Source organism: Streptopelia decaocto (assembly GCF_964273445.1).
Source record: "Streptopelia decaocto genome assembly, chromosome: Z".
In the NCBI taxonomy this organism is placed as follows: domain Eukaryota; kingdom Metazoa; phylum Chordata; class Aves; order Columbiformes; family Columbidae; genus Streptopelia; species Streptopelia decaocto.
Genome location: NC_138657.1, coordinates 63,854,159 through 63,875,197, shown reverse-complemented (window position 1 = coordinate 63,875,197; position 21,039 = coordinate 63,854,159). Strand labels below are relative to the sequence as shown.

At 37.4% G+C, this 21,039-nt stretch overlaps 1 protein-coding gene across 5 annotated transcripts in view; it reads right to left on the bottom strand.

Moving 5' to 3' along the window:
* TRAPPC13 (trafficking protein particle complex subunit 13) overlaps window positions 1–20,932 on the bottom strand; it is a 42,052-nt gene extending 21,120 nt beyond the window's left edge. For 2 of the 5 annotated variants that reach the window (XM_082074355.1, XM_082074356.1), the window contains exons 1-10: window positions 20,591–20,924; window positions 12,130–12,198; window positions 11,149–11,248; window positions 10,477–10,561; window positions 9,624–9,751; window positions 9,464–9,536; window positions 7,085–7,129; window positions 4,121–4,138; window positions 1,765–1,898; window positions 432–630 (exon numbers count right to left, since the gene is read on the bottom strand). In XM_082074355.1, the coding sequence (XP_081930481.1) occupies window positions 432–630; window positions 1,765–1,898; window positions 4,121–4,138; window positions 7,085–7,129; window positions 9,464–9,536; window positions 9,624–9,751; window positions 10,477–10,561; window positions 11,149–11,248; window positions 12,130–12,198; window positions 20,591–20,636 (897 nt within the window). In that variant the 5' untranslated portion in view covers window positions 20,637–20,924. Of the gene's footprint in view, window positions 1–431; window positions 631–1,764; window positions 1,899–4,120; window positions 4,139–7,084; window positions 7,130–9,463; window positions 9,537–9,623; window positions 9,752–10,476; window positions 10,562–11,148; window positions 11,249–12,129; window positions 12,199–20,590 lie in introns of all 5 variants that reach the window. The other 3 variants (XM_082074359.1, XM_082074358.1, XM_082074357.1) reach the window with 3 other exon arrangements.
* Window positions 20,933–21,039: the final 107 nt, after the last annotated feature.

Here is a 21,039-nt window from a genome sequence, read left to right as displayed (position 1 = left end):
CTTTTTCAGTTTGTTGCCAAATGGCATCCAATAAGTCAGTTTGATTCTAACCAATAATACATAGGTTACTTGATGCTCGCAATTCAAGTGCACAATCCATTAAGTTATGTTTTCCAGTGCTGTGAAAAAAGGAGGCATGTTATGTGCCAGAAAACAAATCCTCAAGAAAACAAAAAATGTTGCCATTCACATGTCCAAAAGGAACAAGAATGCTTTTGTTGAGATACAGTCCCTTGGAACAGTGTTTTTTCCACACTTCGCTGACTAAATGTATTAAATACCTTTTTCAAATATATTTAGAAACATGTGAATTCAGAATGAAGTCCACAAAGGAAGCAGCTTGAAATTTTCCTTCAAGTCATTATTAAATTGTACATTGAGTTGCCTTAAAAACAGATGCTGAGTCAGACTGATGCCTAAGTTACACTTACCATTCTTTGGAGCTGGCTAGTTTGAAGCCTTCCTCGTTCACCCAAATTAGTTTTCCATACAATGTCTAGTTTACCAATCACTGTTACACCTTTTATTACTCCAGCTTTCTCTGCAAATTCTTGCTTTGGTTTTAGGCAGTATAAGTATTGACGTGTATCCATAGGTTGTAAATAAGTTCTTGAGCCGAAAGTAGACTCACTGAAAGAAAAAAAGCATTGGGTCTTAATTTAAACAGCTATTTTTTAAGAAGACTTAGAAACCCAACCGTATTATCATCCATCACCAGTCTTACTGTGTGTGTGTATTTTATTCCTGGCAAAACACAGAATATTTTTGTTTTTTCACATCAGAAAACAATTCTGACATTTATGTAGTACCAGGGACCAAAGCGAAAAAAAGGAACCATCTGAGTCAGAGAGAAGTGAGGTGGAAATCCGCTTTCCTACATCATAAATTATTATCTGGCATCTTAGCATTTAAACACTGCAGGGAATTTTACTTCTACTATTTGGTTCCCTCCCAGTAAATCTCAGTGTCCTGAGCCTAAGACTCCCACTCAGGACAAGAACCATTACAGCAGCTGCAAACTCCTTTTAAGAACAATGTTGCACTGCTCTGCAGGTGAACCATTTCACAGGCAAGGAGCTTCAGCCCACACTGCAGAGCACCCAAACATCACCTCTTCCAAAAACTAAAGCAACTGCAAAGCACAAACAGCCCAAGTTAACTCCTACCCAGATATCATAAGCTCTTGTATCCACAACAGTTTACTGAACACAGCAGACAAGTCCTCTGGTATTTGGCATTTTACTAATTGACCATATTCATTTCAGCATGGCAAATTTTTCTCTTCTAATATCCTATAAGGGCATTCCACTGATTCACCCTGTCTGCTGCCTTCCTAGATCATGATTAGAACAACTGAATGCAGCTACCATTCTACTAGAAAGAAGCAAGGACAAGTCAGATGGGTCCTGTAAGGCTAAATATGTATACACAGGTCAAGTCAGAACCAGATGTGGGCTGAATTTTATATGGGAGATACTGAAGAAATAATACGTTTTCATGTAACCATGTGATCCCTATTATTAATTATTTGAGGCTTAAGCTGGGCATTTCTAGTAGAGGTAGAATTACAAAGTTTTAAGAATAGTTTCTATAAAAAGAAAACTATAACAGCTTTTCCACACGAATATGTAACAGGAATTTGATCTTTTTAACCAACCAAAGAAGTACAGTCCTTCCGTTACAGTCAACCCACTAACTATAATGGTTATATCTCATGAAATTCTAATACAATTTCAAAATCAAATGTCCAAAATCTGAACATACCTTTCCCCTGCTGTGTCAACTGTGTTCAGTTCTGCAACGTTGTACATCATAGATGGCTCTAAAGAAACCTTCTCCATAAACATTGGAGAGGTAGTGATATTCTGAATCTGAGCTTCCAGAAACACTTCATCTGTCTGAAAAAGAAAAAAGTGCGATTTCATGAAAATGTGATTAGTGCTATTAAAAAGAGTAGACAGTCCTATTGTTAAAAAAAATATAAAGTCACATGTGTTTAGTTCATGCCTGCAAATCAAATTAAAGTAATTAATGCAAGAAAAACCTCAATCCCAGTAACAATAGGAGCAAAAGTGTTAGTCAACAGATATCTTGCCAAACAATGGATGTGGGATAATTTTGCTATGTTCTGGCTACTCCTTATTTGTAATGCATCAGATCACCAGTTTCCAAGACTTTTGTCAAGTCAATAGCAACTCAAGTTTTAACCATGTTATTAAAAAAGTAAAAATACAATAAATGGTAAGGAATTGCGGTGCACAACGACATGCCATGCCAGATTACTAGTGCATCAAGCTGTATAAAAAAATTAAAATGTGTGTGGCTTTCTTTAACTGAAGTAAAATAGTTCAGGTACATGCTCTGAGATGTTATGGTTATTCTGAAACATTTATGTACTGGCTAAAAAGAAAAACCAGGCTCCTCTCTCACTCAGTTGCATCATGCCAATGGTTACCAACACTATGTGCATCCAACAATTTAACTGGTGTGCTACCTTCAAAACAGCCTGTGTCTGTTTAATGAAGCCAATGCCTAAGGATGGTACATAGGGACCAATTCTAGTACAGGAATGAAAGCAACAGACTATTAAACTTCAGAAGGTGAAAAAACACGGAACTAGAGGTGTTTTTTTCCTCACTGCTTCTGTGGAATTGCAGACCAGTGAGGCCATTTTGCAGATGGAAAAATCTCAGGATAGAATAATTATGGAAGGCTCAGTCTACTAGAGATACGAGCTCCTGGAGAAGGAAAAATAATCCAAGGAAGTGCCAATTAAAAAAAAAAAGGTACCAAATCTGCATTTACAAGAGAGTTACTGATTGAGGCAGCTGGACTTGATGGTCATTGCAGGTCCCTTCTGACTGAAATATTCTATTCTATAAGTTAAGTATGAAACAGTTTAGATATTTTGATACGATAAATCTAAAAAAAAAAAAAGAAATATTTTTATGGGGTAGATGGAAGAAAGCTTACAGTTTCTTTTTAATCAGTGTAAATAATTGACTTCATTATACAAAGGGAGTCCTGCTTGTAAATTACAAAATAAAAGGGGGACAAAATAGTAAAAATATTTTTAGTCTCAAAAGGCATTGTGTTAGGAGAAATACAGAATGTCACTGGAACTATTTGTTGTGCCTTATAAACATGTTAAACACAAAACAGATTATACTATATACATAGTAATGAAAACTGTGCAAGCTCCACGATTTATGGACAGACCTTACACTTGCAGGAGGAGCTGGAAATAACCTCAACTAAAACACAGCTCTTTGTAATAATTACTCCTACCACCTGACTGTCACTTAAACTGATACTGCTTATATCCCATAAATCCATTGCTCAAAGTGTCCATTTACCCAAGTTTTAGTTGTTTTCAATGCAGCAACCGTAGGCAGAAATTTAGAAAAAGCTAATTTGAAAGTGAAAAGAAAAAAACAAGCAGCATAATGAAAAAGCAAGTTAGTTCTGTGTTATTCCTAAGTTGGTTTAATATCACTTTGTGTTTGTTGTGGTTTTGTTTGTTTGTTTTGATAACCTTAAGTACTTCAGAAGAATGCAGTCTATTTTAATACAGGGCACACGTTACAGTGCAATCAGACTGCTGAGGTAACACACTGACTAAGCAACTGTTCCATGCAGTTAAAAGTCGGACAGTGCGGTTCCAGCCAGCAAAAGGAAGGAAGAACATCCAACTGCTGCTCTCTCCTCAAACCCACTGTCTCCACCAACCAGACACAAAAAGTTTTGTCACAGCTTACACCAGCACTGCTATAGTAAAACCTACATTTCCATGGGTCAAAAGCAGGAAAATTTTAGCAGGGATTAACTCTCGTTTTCAAATTATGAATCTAGTCAGATTTTGATGAGGTATTTTATAGGAGACCACCACAAGCAAGAGTCTGTAATAATAAACTTTCAGTTTCAACAATGGGTATTAAAGAAAGAGCTAACCATTTAAGTGATTAGCTGCACATTTAAAGATGAGAAAACATCAGTTCATGATATGCAGAACAAACATTGCTTTTCCATTATGTTTTTAAAAGAATGTCAACAACAAGCACAGAGACAAATAGGCAATTAAAAAAGCATACATATTTATAAAAAAATAAATAAAAATTACCACAGAACTGAGGTCACTCTAATGGGAAAATAAAAAAAGAACACATTAGAGAAATTAGGGTTAAATGTTAAAGAAAAAAGGAGGCTAACTTTCAAACAAAATGCATTTCTGCATTTTTTTGCACCATCTAAACAAGATAGCATTAGTAAGACAGAAACATAAATAAAAATGGATGCAAACAAAGATGACAACTACATTTCTAATAAGTTATAGCTATTATGTTTACATGGTTTACTAGCTTTGCTTAAGAACCAATCCAAAGTAGAGTCTAAGGTACAAAAGTCGCAGATAAGATATTTCAGAACAAACTAACCCCCAAAAAAGAGTTAGTTTTGAGCAAGGTTGAAGTTTGTCCTGAATTTAAATCCATGTAATGGGTTGTATATAAAATGGAAAAATGGTCCTTGTCATTTTACAGATAATTTGAAGTATTCACATATATAAGGTCTCAAAATAAAAATAATGTGGTAACATGTTCTAGGAAAGCTACACTACTGCAGCTTGTAACAAAATCTAGCATAACATAATTGGGAAAAACTATTTTTTGAATATCCATTATTCAAAAAACCCAACTTTAATTGCAAGCATTGTTTTCTTAAATGTCTGTATATTTGCCTCCCTATGCATGTTTGCAGGAAAATAACCTTTTACAGAGCCTTTTTCAAGTCACACCAGGGTCAGTGAGAGGCTTTCTATAGGTCGAGGCGGCTAATTCACCCTCAGGATTTCAGCAGGTTAGGGTGACAGGGCATGCATTCTATGCACAAATGTTGGTGATCAACTTGATTTGATTACTACTGCAATATGAGCAACAAGCAAGAAAATTAAGATTCAGCATCATTCCTTGTCTTAGAAAAAATGAAATTATGGATTAAAATTTCTAGTAGAAAATAATTTTAGTGACAGACTTCATTAACAGATAGCATCACATCTGTAATATTAATGGTAACAGTTTAACTGGTTAGTGAACTTTTAATGACCTTTAGTTAACTAATAACTGACACATACTGATTTTTTTTCTCCCTTGCTCCCAGGGATAACAGTCCTTCTTACTACTCAGGATTAAGGTCTCAGTGCTTTGACAGCAATGTAGTATCACATACAAACATCTAACCAAATACTAATTTCTAGGTTTTTAAATTTTATTTAACTTCTGTGGTTACACCACATAGCAGCACTTCATATACATATGAATGGTACTATATCAGTTTGTCAGGCGAATTAAAATTGCTCAATTACTACCATCCAAAATATTTTTTTTCTATCAATTATATGAATACTATGGTAATGGGAGTTGCGTAAATTCCTAAACAGGAAGAACAAAAGGCATCAGAGCAGGCTTTAAAAACCTTTACGGGGGAAAAAAACTCAAAACCAAAAAAACACAAGTACCAGCCGAGACACCAAAACTTCTCATAGGTCTTTATGATGAGAAACTGGTGGCTAATTAAGGAATGGAGTTTATGAAGTTCCTTATCAAGGCCAGTCAGTAAAACAATTTTGTAAGAAAAGAATATTTTTAATTTATGCCAAAAGTTTGCTGAGAATTTACCTTAAAGAGATTTTATTTCCATTTGTTACAAAGTGTTTCAGCACAAACCAAAATTTACATATGAAATACAGAGAGACAGCAACATTGAAGATATCTGTCCCTCTTTCCCCTATCACGTATTTTCTACCTGAAACAATAATAGAATCTATTATTTTTTATCTTAAATGACACCAGAAGACATTTCCAGACATTCCCATTTATGGGTAACACCAATTCTATAAAGCACTCAACCAGTGGTATGTGCTTATATTCCAACCCTACTCAGGTATCTCACAGCCGGTCAACTTAAGGACTGAAGCCTGTGGCCCAGATATATGTATCAAGTTATTTTTAGGATTTTTTTTTTCTTCTGTGCTATGGTATTTGAATTGCTTATGACCTATGCCTTGACTTGCCCTACATCCTATATATTAAATGTATCATAATTTACATGCTATTCATTCACAGCAGATATTAACTCTTCGTGGAAAGTTTCCTGCATAACTCTGAACAAGACAGAGCTTTGCATCTGTAGTCCTAATTTGTGGAGCAGAAATTCTTATCTGTTATTTCTCCTTTCTGTTTTCTCTATTGATACTGTCAGGAAGGGAAAGAAACACACCTTTCACACCTCTGCAAGTGTCAGTCTGCATTTCATACAAAAAATACAGATTATGATGCTCACAAAATTAAGCTACTTTCTCCCTGTCATAAAACAGTTAAGTGACAGTGATGGAAACAAATGTCCTAACTCCCTATGTAATGAGATATTGCTGAAGTTTACACTACAACAGGCCTATATAATACATATATCCACAGGGAATGTCTACAAATAAAAATAATGCTGTATATAATTTGTAAGAGATTTCACTATCTGTGTTACCTTCAGCTAAAATTCTTCCCACAAATAGCCAAAGACAGATGCCTAAGTATGTACAAATAAATATATGAGACATATATAAGGTCATTTAGTTTTGAAACACCATGTATAAATTCCACAAACCTAAAAATTAAATTATTGAATTATTATCTGTTCAATAATTTAAATTTAAATTCCCCTATCTGGTAAATTATTATCTGCTTTGTGAATAATTAATGTCCCTTACGGTAAGGACTCTATCAGACTAAATATACAAGCAAAAACTGAAAGCGTTTGAATTCATGGGGAAACAGAAAATATGCAAAATTGACAGTCATTTGCATTAACGTCCTGATGTCTGCCTTAGTTACCATCTCTTTCCACTCTTCATCAAAAGTATATCTATTTTTAAACTAAATTATATAAACCCATCTCCTATTTTTTCCCCTTTAGAATTGATTATCTTTCTCAGAAACATGTATACTTAAGAAGCTGTTCAAGTTTAATCTAACCGCCTAATGTGAAGTAATAAACCCAGGACACAAAACCAAACCCAAATACACACAGCTCTCACCTCAGCATTGTAGAATTTAGTTTTCACATCTAGTGGTTTAAGAACCTGAATGAAATGGAAAAAAAAAACAGATTGGCAATTGGTTTCTGAGACAACTTCAACATAAACCGTTTATAAGCAGTAAGATCTTTACTGAAGTCTTATTCTTCTTTTTGATCTTACACAGGACAGGTGCATGATGGAATATATGATACAATCAATGCAGCTAAAACCTCACAATTCAGAGTATACACTCATTGATTCTTATTTGCATCCTTGACTGCTTTGCTACCAAGCAGCTTTTTCAGATTGAAAACAAATACTTCTCCATATAAACATTGGTCTCTTATGAAACCAGGCAAATCCAGTGCACTAAGTAGATTTACGTCTTTAAAATAACACTACATCCATATTGTATCCTGAAGTGGTCTGCACTTGCTTTGAAGAGTGAGCAAGAATCATGTAATATATACAAGTCCCTCAGTATTCTGCAGCAAACAAAAGTTGCTGAGGGCTTCTCTAAAAATAAATGAAAGAGAGAACTATTCATGTGATTAGTTTAAGCAACAAATCATTATAGGCCTCACTTCCTTCTTGAAAATGCAACAGTTACAAGAAACAAAAAAGCCAAAAAGTAATTTTAATTGCATGAGTTTAAATCAGCAACATAAAACAATTTGATGATATGAAAGGTGGTAATAAAGTGTTGGTTCTTAAGCACTTGAATTTTGTGCATAAAGCTAAGTTAACACATCCAAATATGAAATGGATATATACTGGTGTAACTGAAATAATACTCTGTTATGCTTTTAAGGAAATATATTTAAATTATCTTGCTGGAGACATTTATTTCCCTCTATACAGAGAAAATTTTCCTTTGTTTAAGTAAGTGTACTGCATCCTGAGAGACCACTAAAGGTCCAAGTCATGAACAAATTTTTTAACACCAAAGAATTCAAGATTTAAAACTAGTCTTCACAGATATTTTTGCACTGTAGCAGGCATAATGTTCAAATCTTTCAAATAATCATAACTCTCTAACCAGGAAAAAGTCAGAATATTAATTTCGGTGTTTCTTGGCTGAGTGGGTTTTTTTCCACCAAATATTTTGCTTCAGTGAGCTTCTTATTAATCTCCCTAAATGCCGATGTTTTCTCTCTCTTTCTGATAAGCAATGTCTTCAAACTGATTCCAGTAAATTTTAAGTGGTTTACAACCCACCTCCCAAAGCCAAACAACCACCAAACCCTAGAAAGAATCATAGTGGTGTTAATTAATCAGGGAAAGCTTTGGACCAAAAAGGTACTACACATTATTAAACCACGTATATAGGTTGAAAAAGAAGCTGTTTAAAATCAACTGTAACACCAACTTAACTGAAAAGACCCTAGAAAACATAACTGAAAAAGTTGGAAATGTCCAAGAGAAAATTTTTCTTTTTTGTTGTAAAATGGAAGGTGGCACCTCAATCACTAGCAGCCATCAACTCCCACTGTAAAGACATTGTTCAGTTTTCTGTACTATTTCTTCTTGTTTGTTCTCAGATTTTTAGCTGGTATCTCCATGTCAAATTTCAAAACTAACAAGCAAAATTGCTCAGTGAAGTGCTTTTCTCATAATGAATCAGAGAATCGTTACAGAATGGTGTTAAAGCATATTATACTTTTGAGAAGCTCTTATGCTTCCTCTTTTGAAGGAAGAGCTTCAAATTTGAGAGACAGCTGGCCTTAGCTATTTTTACATTAAAGTTGTATTCAGTTAAAAACCACAGAAATTACAATATGGCTGCAGACCCCTGAAAAATGTGCACAAATACATTTATATATCAAATCTGAAGGAGACAAATCCATATCTTGAACAAGGTAGGGAATGGAGAGAAGATGAGAAGTGGAAGCCTGCAGATGCTTACGTTAGTGACCCAAGAAAGCGTGATGGGGGCAGAAGGGAAGAATACTGAACTCCTTGGGGACAAGGAATGGAGAAATTGAAAGGGAAGCATTTTCACAAGGGGAGCAAGGCAAAACACACAAAGTCGAAAATCAGCTTCAATAAAGATGAAGAAACACTGCAGAGTTTCTGGGTTCAGAGGAGAGTGTAACATGAAAATGGATAAAGAATGATTTTCCCTAGGATTGTCTGGAAACAGCTGCCATTTCAGGACCCACAAGTACCAACAGCGCTCGGGTGTTCTTTGTCAGTAGCACATGGAAATTTAGCCTTCTAAAGACTGAAATTATTTTGTCTGAAGTATTTAGATGTGAAGTTTGAAGCAACGTTTTTTATCACTTTTCAAAGTCAAATGGATTTTTAGTACTTAAAAGTGCTTTTGGAGTATAAAATATTTTAAAATGGTTCTCCAGATTCACCCGTTTATTAAAAGTACAGTACTTTGCGCAATACCTGAAATTTGAAGAACTTTCTGAAGTACATCTTCTCTCCTGTCTGCGTAGTGTAACTTACTGCACAAACTAAGCTGAAAGAAACAATTAAAAAAAAAACAAACTTGAATTCCTTAAAATTTTGTGCTTATATTTAATCACAGAAAAATTTAAAACCTTACATGTGTGTTCCTATCTCCTTTACTTCATGATGGATCACATCATCAATGCAACAGTCAGGTTTAAGTTCTGCCACTGCAGCACTAGAAGCTGAAAGGTTCAGGCGCTGAGAACTTGTCTGAAGATCTGCCTAGGGATGGAAAAATAAAGCATTGGCTAGAACTGCAGCTGCTTAAAGCAATCTAAAGAAAAATAATTCATGTTATGAAGTACTAGGTTCCACTGAGCATTTTGTACCCTGCATGGTTTCATACTTGTAACTAAGATATGTTAAGATGATGAGATACATGTCAAAGCTAAAGACAAATTCTAAAATATATATAAGCAGTCAAATCTTTTAACATGCAGCTCATAAAATCTCTGTCTACTTTTCACATTGAGTTCCACAACGACTTCTGGAATTTCTATTTTCAACATATTATTTGTTAAACAGAAAATGAAAAAAAAAAAAGCACTAGAAAAGAAGCCATTTGAAATATAAGCAAAATACAAGTCAAAGAATGCTTTACAGAGACTTGCTTTGATGACCTCATCAAAAGTGCAAGTAAGTAAATATAACTCAATTTTTTTAGCTGTGGAAGTTTTGCTACACCAGTTTTCCAGAGAAGCTTTATAACACACCTTTTTTTTTAATCCAATCCTAGTTTTTCACTTCAATCTTTAAAAATTTCAATAATAATTTCTATTTTTACAACTTATTGTTTACAATTTCCAGGTATATTTTCTAGACTGGAAAAACTGACAGGTGTTTCCTCAAGTCTATATATTAGCATTAAACATAAGATACTGCCAGAAAACATACTCGACATATTTTATCTTTTTATAAATCCACCAAGTAGATTTATCTTCACATACCTTCACCAGTATGTCCTTGACAACTTGATTACTGTCATTGTGTACACTAATGTAACTGGAAAAGGTCTCTCCGAGAAATATGTTTCTGTGTTTTAAAAAAATATACGTAGGTTTAGTAAGTTATTTGTAAAAATACAGAATATTTCACTGAAACCCCTTTAAGTTCTATTTAGCATATATGTATACATATACATCACACATGTGTTTTCCAGATGCAATCCTAACTTCCATTCGCAATTTCAAACCCATACTTTTAAATGTCATTCTTCTAAGAGAAACAACTTTGAACGAGAACAAACAAATCAGAATTATTGCTAGACAACAATGTGAGAAGAAATATATGATGGCTTACAGTACCCACAAAAATTACTGTAGTAAACTAGTGTAAGATGTGATTTATAGTAAGTGCATTACATTAAAAATTCGCCTACAGGTGCAACTTTCTTTCAACTTTCAATCCTTATTACATTCAGAGTCAGGCTACAGACAAAGATCCGGCAGCACACATTTCTATATGGTGTCACATTACATATCAAGCGACAGATTATCTTAAAAATGATTGAACATCTCAGTGCGTAACAATGAAAAGTAAATGAAAGAAGATTAATAAACACAGTATCACAAAATGAATCCTAAACCTTACGTATTATAGTTATAATAATTCATTCTTACCCAAAATTTTGAGGCAAAGTCAGCATTTCTCCTAGCATCAAAGTTTCTGCTCCCTTTACAGTAGAAGGATCATCTTTCATGAGCTGGTTAAACAGATTACCTGTAAAAATACCAAATTGCTAATATCTAAATATTTGCTAAGTCCAAAGCTTTGTCTACATTTAAAGTTATGACTCTTAATCACTTATTTAGACGTAATATATTTTAGACATACTTACTTTACAAGCAACTTGTTAGAGGATGAGATACATATCTATGGGCCTGCCTATACATTGTAACTTACTTTCAGGCACTTCGTGTCCAATAAATCATTCAGTATACATACTGGATGGCACAATCCCAAAGGCATTGCTCAAATAAACATCAAACTTCAAGTGAAATTCTGCCCAAGTAAAGCACACTACATAACAGAACTAAACAACACAATTTCTTCTTGCTTGCTTTGTATTTCCACATAATCCTCATTTCATTACCTTTCCTTTGCCTCTTTCTTAACCTGGACCTCTAGACTGCAACTCTTACTGGGGAACGACCCAGGACTTCCAATTTATGACTGTACACCACACATAACACAATTCAGAATCAGTGATTCTTGCAAAATAATTTTCCAGAGAACAGCCACATATTGGTTCTAGTTACCAGAGCATTTCCTCCAGATGAAGATGACAGTAACACCAAACTTTCTACAATTACACGCCTCTCACAACTTCTTCTATCTTATCTCACAACTACCTTCTATCTTGCTCAGACTTTGAGCTGACGTGACTGCAGTATCATCACCAAGCTTTCAAGTTGTAGGTCAAGCATTGTAGAGTGCACCTTGGTATTTTGCTATAGCTACCAACAAACATAAAATATATTCTGTTTCAGATTACTGTCTATGGGAGGTCATAAGACTCCTCTGATATCTAAGTCTCAGAGGCTCACATTTCTTAAACCTGGTAATACATACATAATAATCAGTCAGTAGAAAACACATACCTGGCAAATCTCTTTCTTCACAAGTCACCGGAATATTAGTGAATAAAGTAGGTTTGGTTAGCCTCATCACTGCAAAAATCAGAAAATAAAGCATAGATCAATTAAACAAGTATTTTTAAATTCCTTTTTTTTGCAGTGTAATTTTGTCTTGTTCTTCCACCAAAAAAAACCCACAACCACTAAAACTTAGCCTGGAAAAGGGTAGCACCTTTTTGGATCACCTGGTCTTTTTGCAATATAACAAATTCCCTGCTAATCTGAGATCCAAGAGCACTGGTGATGCTATTGTTCCCTCTTGCTTTATTCCCCTGATGCACTAACATCTACTGCTTTCAATCTTAGGTGTTGAAGGTCTTAACACCTGTTAGAACGTTAAGTGCTTTGTGGACTTCAGGAGGAGTGTACTGGTTTCATTTTGTTGGTGGACTTTTCTAGGCTAAGTGCCTGTTCTGTGATCCTGGTTGCGCTAGAACGGGACATGATGACTAGTACAGACTCTTTCAGGCAAACTCCAGGCTATGAAAAGTTGCATTTACACCCTAATCTTCAAAGCGTACACAACATAGAGTCACCAGTCTAAAAGCCTAAATTATTTATGCAACTGCTTTTTCTTTTAGTCACAGAGTTTAAACTCAAACCAGAAAAAAACATCACAAAACCTCAGGAACATACAAAAAGCCTGTTTTATTGATACTGACAAAATAAAAATAATGGAGATCTTGCTATTAAAAAATCTCTACTTCAAGAAAGAGGTATTTTCAAAGGCTATTTTAACCCAGAATACTCAAAATTACATTTTTGTTTGTAGTACAGATTTAAGATACTGCTGCTTAAAACAATTCCTCCCTCTTCATATAAAACAATGGCCCTAATCTTGCATATAGCTTCTCATGAAAGCATGCACATGAAACAATGTTGACCATTTGTAACCTTAGGCGCTGACCTGAATATGTAAAAATCACTGATTTACTTTTCTTTGAAACTCAACAAACATAAACCCGTATAAAATATAATTTCTGAAAACTAAAACTAAAACTATTTCTCTTAACTGCAACAAGTTACTCAACATCCTTGCACTGGCATATGTATTATACTTTTATTTTTATTGTACTTTTGTAAATCTTAAATGTCTGGTCAGCATTCACTATTTCCACTTGTGTAAAATATTCAATTATTTCAATATACATTTGGGTGTAGTGGACTGTATTGGTTCACAAGAAATTACACTACCATACAGCAGACGTATGCAAGTTAACATCAGCTGAAACAAATCTCTGTTTTCACATGAAAAGGGTGATACATTCTCTTTCTTACGGTGTAAAGTTGAAAAACATGACTTCTGAATGCTTAGTTAAATAAAAAGCCCCAAAATATACAAAACAGAGTAAATGGGAAACCAGATTCAAAATCGAAAATGAATTGCACATGCATATGAACTAAGCATTTCTGAAACAATTAAAAATGGGAGTGTGGATTTCAGCTTGTACCTTGGTGCTACCCAGGACCATAATAATTCTGTAGAGAAACCAAATGTGGTGTTCACTTTTCATTAGACAACAGTTAACCAACTGGGGTACTCACAGCTGGCAGCACAGGTAACATTATTGTATATAGGCCAAGACAAAGCAGCAGAACATGGACAGCTGTCACTGAACAGGGACACCAACCTCTCCCTCTATTTAGGAAAATGTTTGTTTAGCTCTGTTGTCAGTATATGAAATAAATATAGTTTTGTATTATTGTATTATGGCAATTACCCAATTTTACTCAATTCTACAGTAAACCCACATAAGCTAGTACTTGTTGACTGTTTCTAAAGGAACACTTACAGATAAAGTTTAGTCACATTCAAGACAATTAATGAATAAAAAAAAATCACTGAATGAAGTCAAAATGTGCACACACACAAAAAGATATGCAGATTATCGTATTTAGTGGGACTACTAAATAAATATTATAAAATATTGTATTTTTGCAGGACAACCTCTCATCTATTTTCTCCTAAATTCCTAGACCCAAAATACATTAGCTAAAACTCAAATCACACTGCATTTTACTACATTATATGTTTTAAAATGCTGATGCACAAATAAACTTTGTTACTATTAGTGTTAAGCTCAGAACAATAATTTCAGTGAAATTATTTGGCTATACATGCTAATAATGACTTTCAGCTACTCTAGACAGCATTTTACATCAGTTTTGCTACGTGGTAATATTAAATGTCACAAACACCTCAAACGTCAACATAGGAACCTCTTAACCTTCAGTCAAAATTTAGAAATACATATCGACGATTCATATTGAGCAACATCCTTAATCTTCAACTACAAAAAGATATGTAATGCCTATAATAAAATATAATTATTCCAACATAAGGATATCACCAGAAGAAAAATGTAAGTAAAAGTTCATGGGGATTTTTAGGTTTTACACAGAGGAATCTCCATTATGCTTATGTACACTTCTATTTGATCACTGTTAATGCAACTACTATTTGCTTATTTTCCCCCTTTTCCAGATGCCACAGATCTTGACCTTCACCTGCTGCAAAATTGGGTGGGAGTAGGAAGGCTCTATAGAGAGAATGTCATGGAGATGTGCCAGGGGAGGTTTAGGTTGGACATTAGGAAAAGGTTCTTCGCCCAGAGGGTGGTGGAGCACTGGAACCGGCTCCCAGGGAGGTGTCACAGCCCCAGGCCTGACAGTGTTCAAGAAGAGACTGGACAACACCCTCAGACACATGGTGTGAACTGTGGGGTTGTCACATGCAGGGAAAGGAGTTGCACTCGAACTTTGTAGGTCCCTTCCAGCTCAGGACATTCTATGACTTCTGTGATTCTGTGATCTGGACAGGATGGTTCGTTGGGCTGAGGCCAGTTTTATGTGGTTAAACAGAACGAAGTGCCAGGTCCTGCATTTGGGTCACAACAACCCCAGGCAGCGCTACAGGCTCCGGGAACAGTGGCTGGAAAGCTGCCTGGAGGTAAAGAATCTGGGGGTGTTGATTCACAGCTGGCTGAACATGAGCCAGCAGTGTGCCCAGGTGGCCAAAAGGCCAACAGCATCCAGGCTTACATAAAGAATTCTGTGGCCAGCAGGACTAGGGAAGTTTGTCCCCTGTACTTGGCACTGGTGAGGCCCCACCTTGAATAGTGTTCAGTTTTGGGCTCCTCACTGCAGGAAAGGCATTGAGATGCTGGAGAGAGTTCAGAGAAGGACAATGAAGCTGATGAAGGGTCTGGAGCACAAGTCTGATGAGGAGCAGCTGAGAGAACTGGGGCTGTTCAGCCTGGAGAAAAGGAGGCTGAGGGGAGACCTTATCATTGTCTACAACTACCTGAAAGGAGGTTGTAGTGTGGAGGGTGTTGGTCTCTTCTCCCAAGTAGCAAGTGATAGAACAAGAGGGAATGGACTCAAGTTGTGCCAGGGGAGGTTTGGCTTGGATACCAGGAAAAGGTTCTTCATGGAAAGGGTTGTGTGGTGGAGTCACCATCCCTGGAGGTGTTTAAAAGATATGTGGATGAGGTTCTTAGGGACGTGGTTTAGTGTTAGAGTTAGGTTCTGATTGGACTCGATGATCTTGAGGGTCTCTTCTAACCAAAATGATCCTAGGATTATCTGTAGTTAGTAGCTGTCCCTAGGAGAAACACATAAGTGTAATCATATAGATCCCAGTTTAACTACTCTACTGACCCTCCAAACACAGAATTGAGCAGAAACAGCATGACCTTGAAACATTTCATGCTTTCAGGTGACAAAAAGTCATGCTGAAGTCAGTCTTTTAGCACCATGAAAGACATTCAAATCCTCAGAGAGCTTTACCTTCCATGACAACGGAGGTTTATGGATAGAAGTTTGATTTCTTAACTTCCTGACCTGTAGCTGGAAGTTAGTGTTTTCTTGTTCCCCAATATAATTAGAGACAAAAGACCAGAAATATCAGGAAAAAGGAAATCTTATTATCCATGTCATAAAACAGCAAATGCTAAGTTGTTCACTTTTTCAGCTGACAACTTCCATTGAAACTTTCATTATTACTTCTGGGAAAACATTGCTAACGGTACCAAGACAGCCTATACATGCAATAGAAAGCAAGTCTGTATTTCATGAGAGGGCTATGCCTTCATTAAAAAAACCCCACACACTAATTTCAGGAAATGATCGAAACTCAAAAGTCTCAGTGTCAAAAATAATTGCAGATCCTTACAGTGATTGTAACAACTCACTTTAAAACATTTTTCCTTCTCCTAATTTCAAACAAAGAAGCACAGTGAGGATGTACTTTGCTGGACCGAAAGCATAAATTTTATTATCTGACACAGCTTGCCTTAATACTCTGGAATTTTTATTTTATTTTTTTTCCTTCAGAACACCAACATAGAGAAAAGCTATAAAATGTACTACTAAGCCAAACAGAAACTTGCTAATCCTAATACAACCATTCATAAGTCTCCTGGCAAAACAAAGTTAAATTAATGCGTTATTACTGTTAAAAAAAACTGTAGCAAAGTAATATTGCGTAGTTTTCTGCTCATTAATTCATCAGTTCTAAAGTTTGTATATTCTAAGCTGCTTAAAAACTCTGGTACTCAGACAGCAATTTTATTGTGAAATTCTATCTTATCATTACAAACTAAATATAATTCCAAATTTATGTACAAGCAAATTCATTTTATCAGTTAGGCTTAGCTTTTCCCTAAGAATATTTCTAACATATTCACAGTATAATATATCACAGAAAATCCATATCTGTCCCACAGATCTTTGGATAGTAGCATTGCAAGATGGCAATTCATTCTGCTTGATGAGTCTATTCAATTTTATCCAGATGTCTTCCAAATTCTGATTATTACAAATAGACTGTTCAATTGTCCACTTTGCTCTATAAAATGCATGTAGTTTTAGTCTTTCCAAATTATTTTGCAGTTCTTGAGATAAAGGAAGAATCTTTTCTTTAAGCTTAGGGCTAGGAACAGAGACACTCCAAGACCTTTTCAACTTTTGTTTTCCATTAGATGGTGGTTGTTCTTGATCCTCCAAGTTAATTATTCTGTGAACAGTTTGTGCTTGGATTAAATTTTGCTCATGTTTCGTGTTAGACTGAAACTCAGAAAGATTTTTTGTGCAGTCATAATCAGGAGATCCTGTAACATATTCTGAAGGTGTAGAAATTTGCTTCAATTCTTCTGCTTCCTCATGAGAAATAACAGGTGGCAGCTTTTTTGGTTTGAGGGGAAGTCTGTACAAATCATTTGGAAACCAGGGTGCAAATCTTGGTAATCGACGAATGGGAAACTCCTTCACTGCTGCTTCTGCAAATTTCTGCAGTTTTATTAGATCCCTCTGATGTGGTCGATAATGCAAGACCACTTCCATGCTTGTACAGTAGGAATCCATTTATTGTTAAGAAAAGGAACAGCCTCTTGATTGGGATTCTCAAATATAGATTGAAACATCTTATTTACTAGAATTTCCTTGCCCCGTGCTGCAAAGATCAGTAGAAAACAGGACCTAAAGCAGAAGTGTTATAAAAAATAAGAGACTACCATATTAAGGAAAACATGACTAGGATATTTTACAAAAGAGCAATATGTAGTAAAAATAGGCTAGAACATTCTGCTTTATTCAGGCTGAATGTAAGTGACTGTCTTCCACCATTACCAGTGTAACTTCAGTACACTGAACATTACCCGTATGCACACAGTCCCTCCCTAGAGTACCCATCATCTCTTACTTGCCACCCGCCATTATTATTTCAGTATTGTTGTGATGCTCATTAAAAGACATACACTTACTACTGCCTAGTTTCTTAAACTTACCAGACAAATCTACCTTTTTAAAGGCATTTTCCTCCTACACTTCAACATTTTAAGGCAGGGCATATAAAGCTACTAGAAAACATATGTGTTACAAAAACCCTACCTGAAATAGTACTGACCAATACAGAAGTTTTTAAAATCACAAGTTAAAAAAGAAGTACTATAGGCACACTAAATTTCTCATATCAGAATTACACATTTAGTTTTAGTCTCAGAGCTTCTGAGTAATACATGTGGCTATCCTTTCACTCCTTAAGGACTTGATAATTCCTTAATTTATTAGACTTTTAGAACGACTAAAGGACTTGCTAAGTACTTAAAGACTTTATACTTTCATACATCAATGCTTTCTTTCATACAAAGATTACATTAAATGGGAGGGAGAGGAAGAAGAACTACAAACACTACAAAACACTACAAAACACTACAAAACACTACAAAACACTACAAAACACTACAAAACACTACAAAACACTACAAAACACTACAAAACACTACAAAACACTACATAACATAACATAACATAACATAACATAACATAACATAACATAACATAACATAACATAACATAACATAACATAACATAACACATAACATATAACATAACATGCATGCTCTTGCTGTCCTGTTTTCCCCCTCAAACAAGTTTGCAATCATTTCAGGTTCTCTGGGAGAGACCAGCGATACACAATAATATTAAAATCAATAAAATCTAGGATTGCTTAATCATTGCACTGTCAAGATTGAGTTTAAAATAGTCACAATGCAAAGAAAGCCTGACACCTTTCTCACTTCTTTTGCAAAATCTACAGCCTGGACACTGCACCAAGTTCAATACAAGCCCAAGGATTCTATTGGTTTCTTACAAATGTGCATCAAAACCTTTTTGCATTGAATTAATTACTATAAAAATGCATTTGTAGTGTCAGCTGCTGATGTTTCACATTCACAGGATTTGTGTGCCAATGGCAAGTTGACCACGAGCCAACAGTGTGCCCCGGCAGCCAAGAGGGCAACTGTGTCCTGGGTGCATCCAGCACAGCATTGCCAGCCGGGCAGGGAGGTGAGTGTCCCGCTCTGCTCTGCTCTGGTGCGGCCTCACCTGGAGCACTGTGTGCAGGTCTGGGTGTCACAAGATAACAAGATATAAAGCTACTGGAGAGTGTCCAGAAGAGGGCTATGAAGTTGGTGATGGGTTTGGAGAGGAAGATGTATGAGGAGTGGCTAAAGTCACTGGGTTTGTTCAGCCTGGAGAAGAGGAGACTGAGAGGAGACCTCATGGCAGCTACAGCTTCCTCACAAGGGGAGGAGGAGGTGCAGGCACCAACTCTTCTCTCTGGTGACCAATGACAGAACCCAAGGGAATGGCAGGAAGATGTGCCAGGGGAGGTTTAGGTTGGACATTAGGAAAAGGTTCTTCACCTAGAGGGTGGTGGAGCACTGGAACAGGCTCCCCAGGGAGATGTCACACCTCCAAGCCTGACAGTGTTCAAGAAGAGACTGGACAACACCCTCAGACACATGGTGCGAACTGTGGGGTTGCCATGTGCAGGGAAAGGAGTTGGACTCGATGATCCTTGTGGGTCCCTTCCAACTCAGGACATTCTATGATTCTATGTGTGTGTGTGTGCACATACATACATGAAAAAGGCCTTGTTGATCTTTGAATTATGGTTAACATTAATTTTTATTGTGACATGCAGAGACCATTAAAAATTCGCTCTTAGAGTGCTTTGAAACTAGTAAATGGGCAGAAGATGGGCTCTGAAACCATCTACATACCTGCACTACTTTATCCATCTGAGGAGCCTCACTGATTTAGAATGCTTGCAGAAATTAGGTTATAACTAACTCTTAATTACTCCTACTTAACTAGAAGCATTTATTTTATAAAGAAGCATGGTTAGAAACAAAGAAAGCAAATATTATGTCTTAAGTGAAACAAAGTGAAAGAAGATTCAGGCTTTTCTGCGTATCATTGCTGACTTTAACTGGTATGCAGCTGCCAGCACAAAAGATCAAATTCTTTACAGAGCTTCTTTAATTTCTGTATTAATTCTGCAGTGTATGCGAGAGACATCCACATTTTTGTTTTCGTGATTCGTGAATCAACGCTGCAAACTCAGTAGTTATGCATTAAGGATGAGGTTAAAGGGGCACAAACCATTAAAGGGGGAAAAAACAACCGAACGAAAAAAGACAGCAGGGAACTGGAAAGTTTTTAAAAATATTTGCTTGTAACTGCTGTAAGCCTTGTGCAAAACTCAAAGGGATCGAACCGCTTCGATGGCCCCACGGGGCAGGACGCACAGCTGTGTGCAGGGCTTTCCCGCGGGCCCCTCCGCCCGCCGGGCGCTCCTGCCGGGCCGCTCCCCTCTCCGCCGCCTTCTCAAGCGGAGCGAAGAGGCGGCCTCGCCCCCGGAACGGACACGACGTTTCACGGCCGGATCGCGCCCCGGATCCCCCGCCGCCTCGGCTCCCCGCTCCCGCCCGCGGCGCCAGGCCCGACCGCAGCGCCCCGCAGGGCCGGCCGCAGGGCAAGGAGGGGGCCGAGGGCAGGGCGGGCGGAGGCGCCGCGGCAGCAGCGGCCCGACAGGGCGGGTGGCACCGGCGGGCCCAGCGGGCCGCGCTGTCCGTACCTTTCAGAGCCAGCAAGTGCTCCTGCTTGGGCTGGTTCACGTCCATGGCGCCGACCTTCACCCTACGGGAGGACAGACAGGCCAAAACGCTGCTGGCGGTGGAAAACGCGCAGCCAGGAGAGCAGGAGTGTACCTAGGCGCAACGCCCGGCCGCGGTGCGCACCGCCGAACCCGGAAACAGCTGTCCCAGCATGCAACTCGGCACCGTCACGGCAGCGTCGCGGCGGGAGAAACTACAGACCCCAGAAGGCACTGCCTCCCGCTCCCCGCGGAGGGCGGGCACCCCGCGGGCGTTCTGAGGAGCCACCGCCCCCTCCTGTGCGTGCCGGGACGTGCGGTGCTCCGGAAACCCCAGGGACGTCTGTGCGGCGCGATGGGAACCGTAGTTCTGCCGTGCGAGGCACAGGCGGCGGGCGCAGACAGCGCCGCGGCGGCGGCCGGGCCGCGCA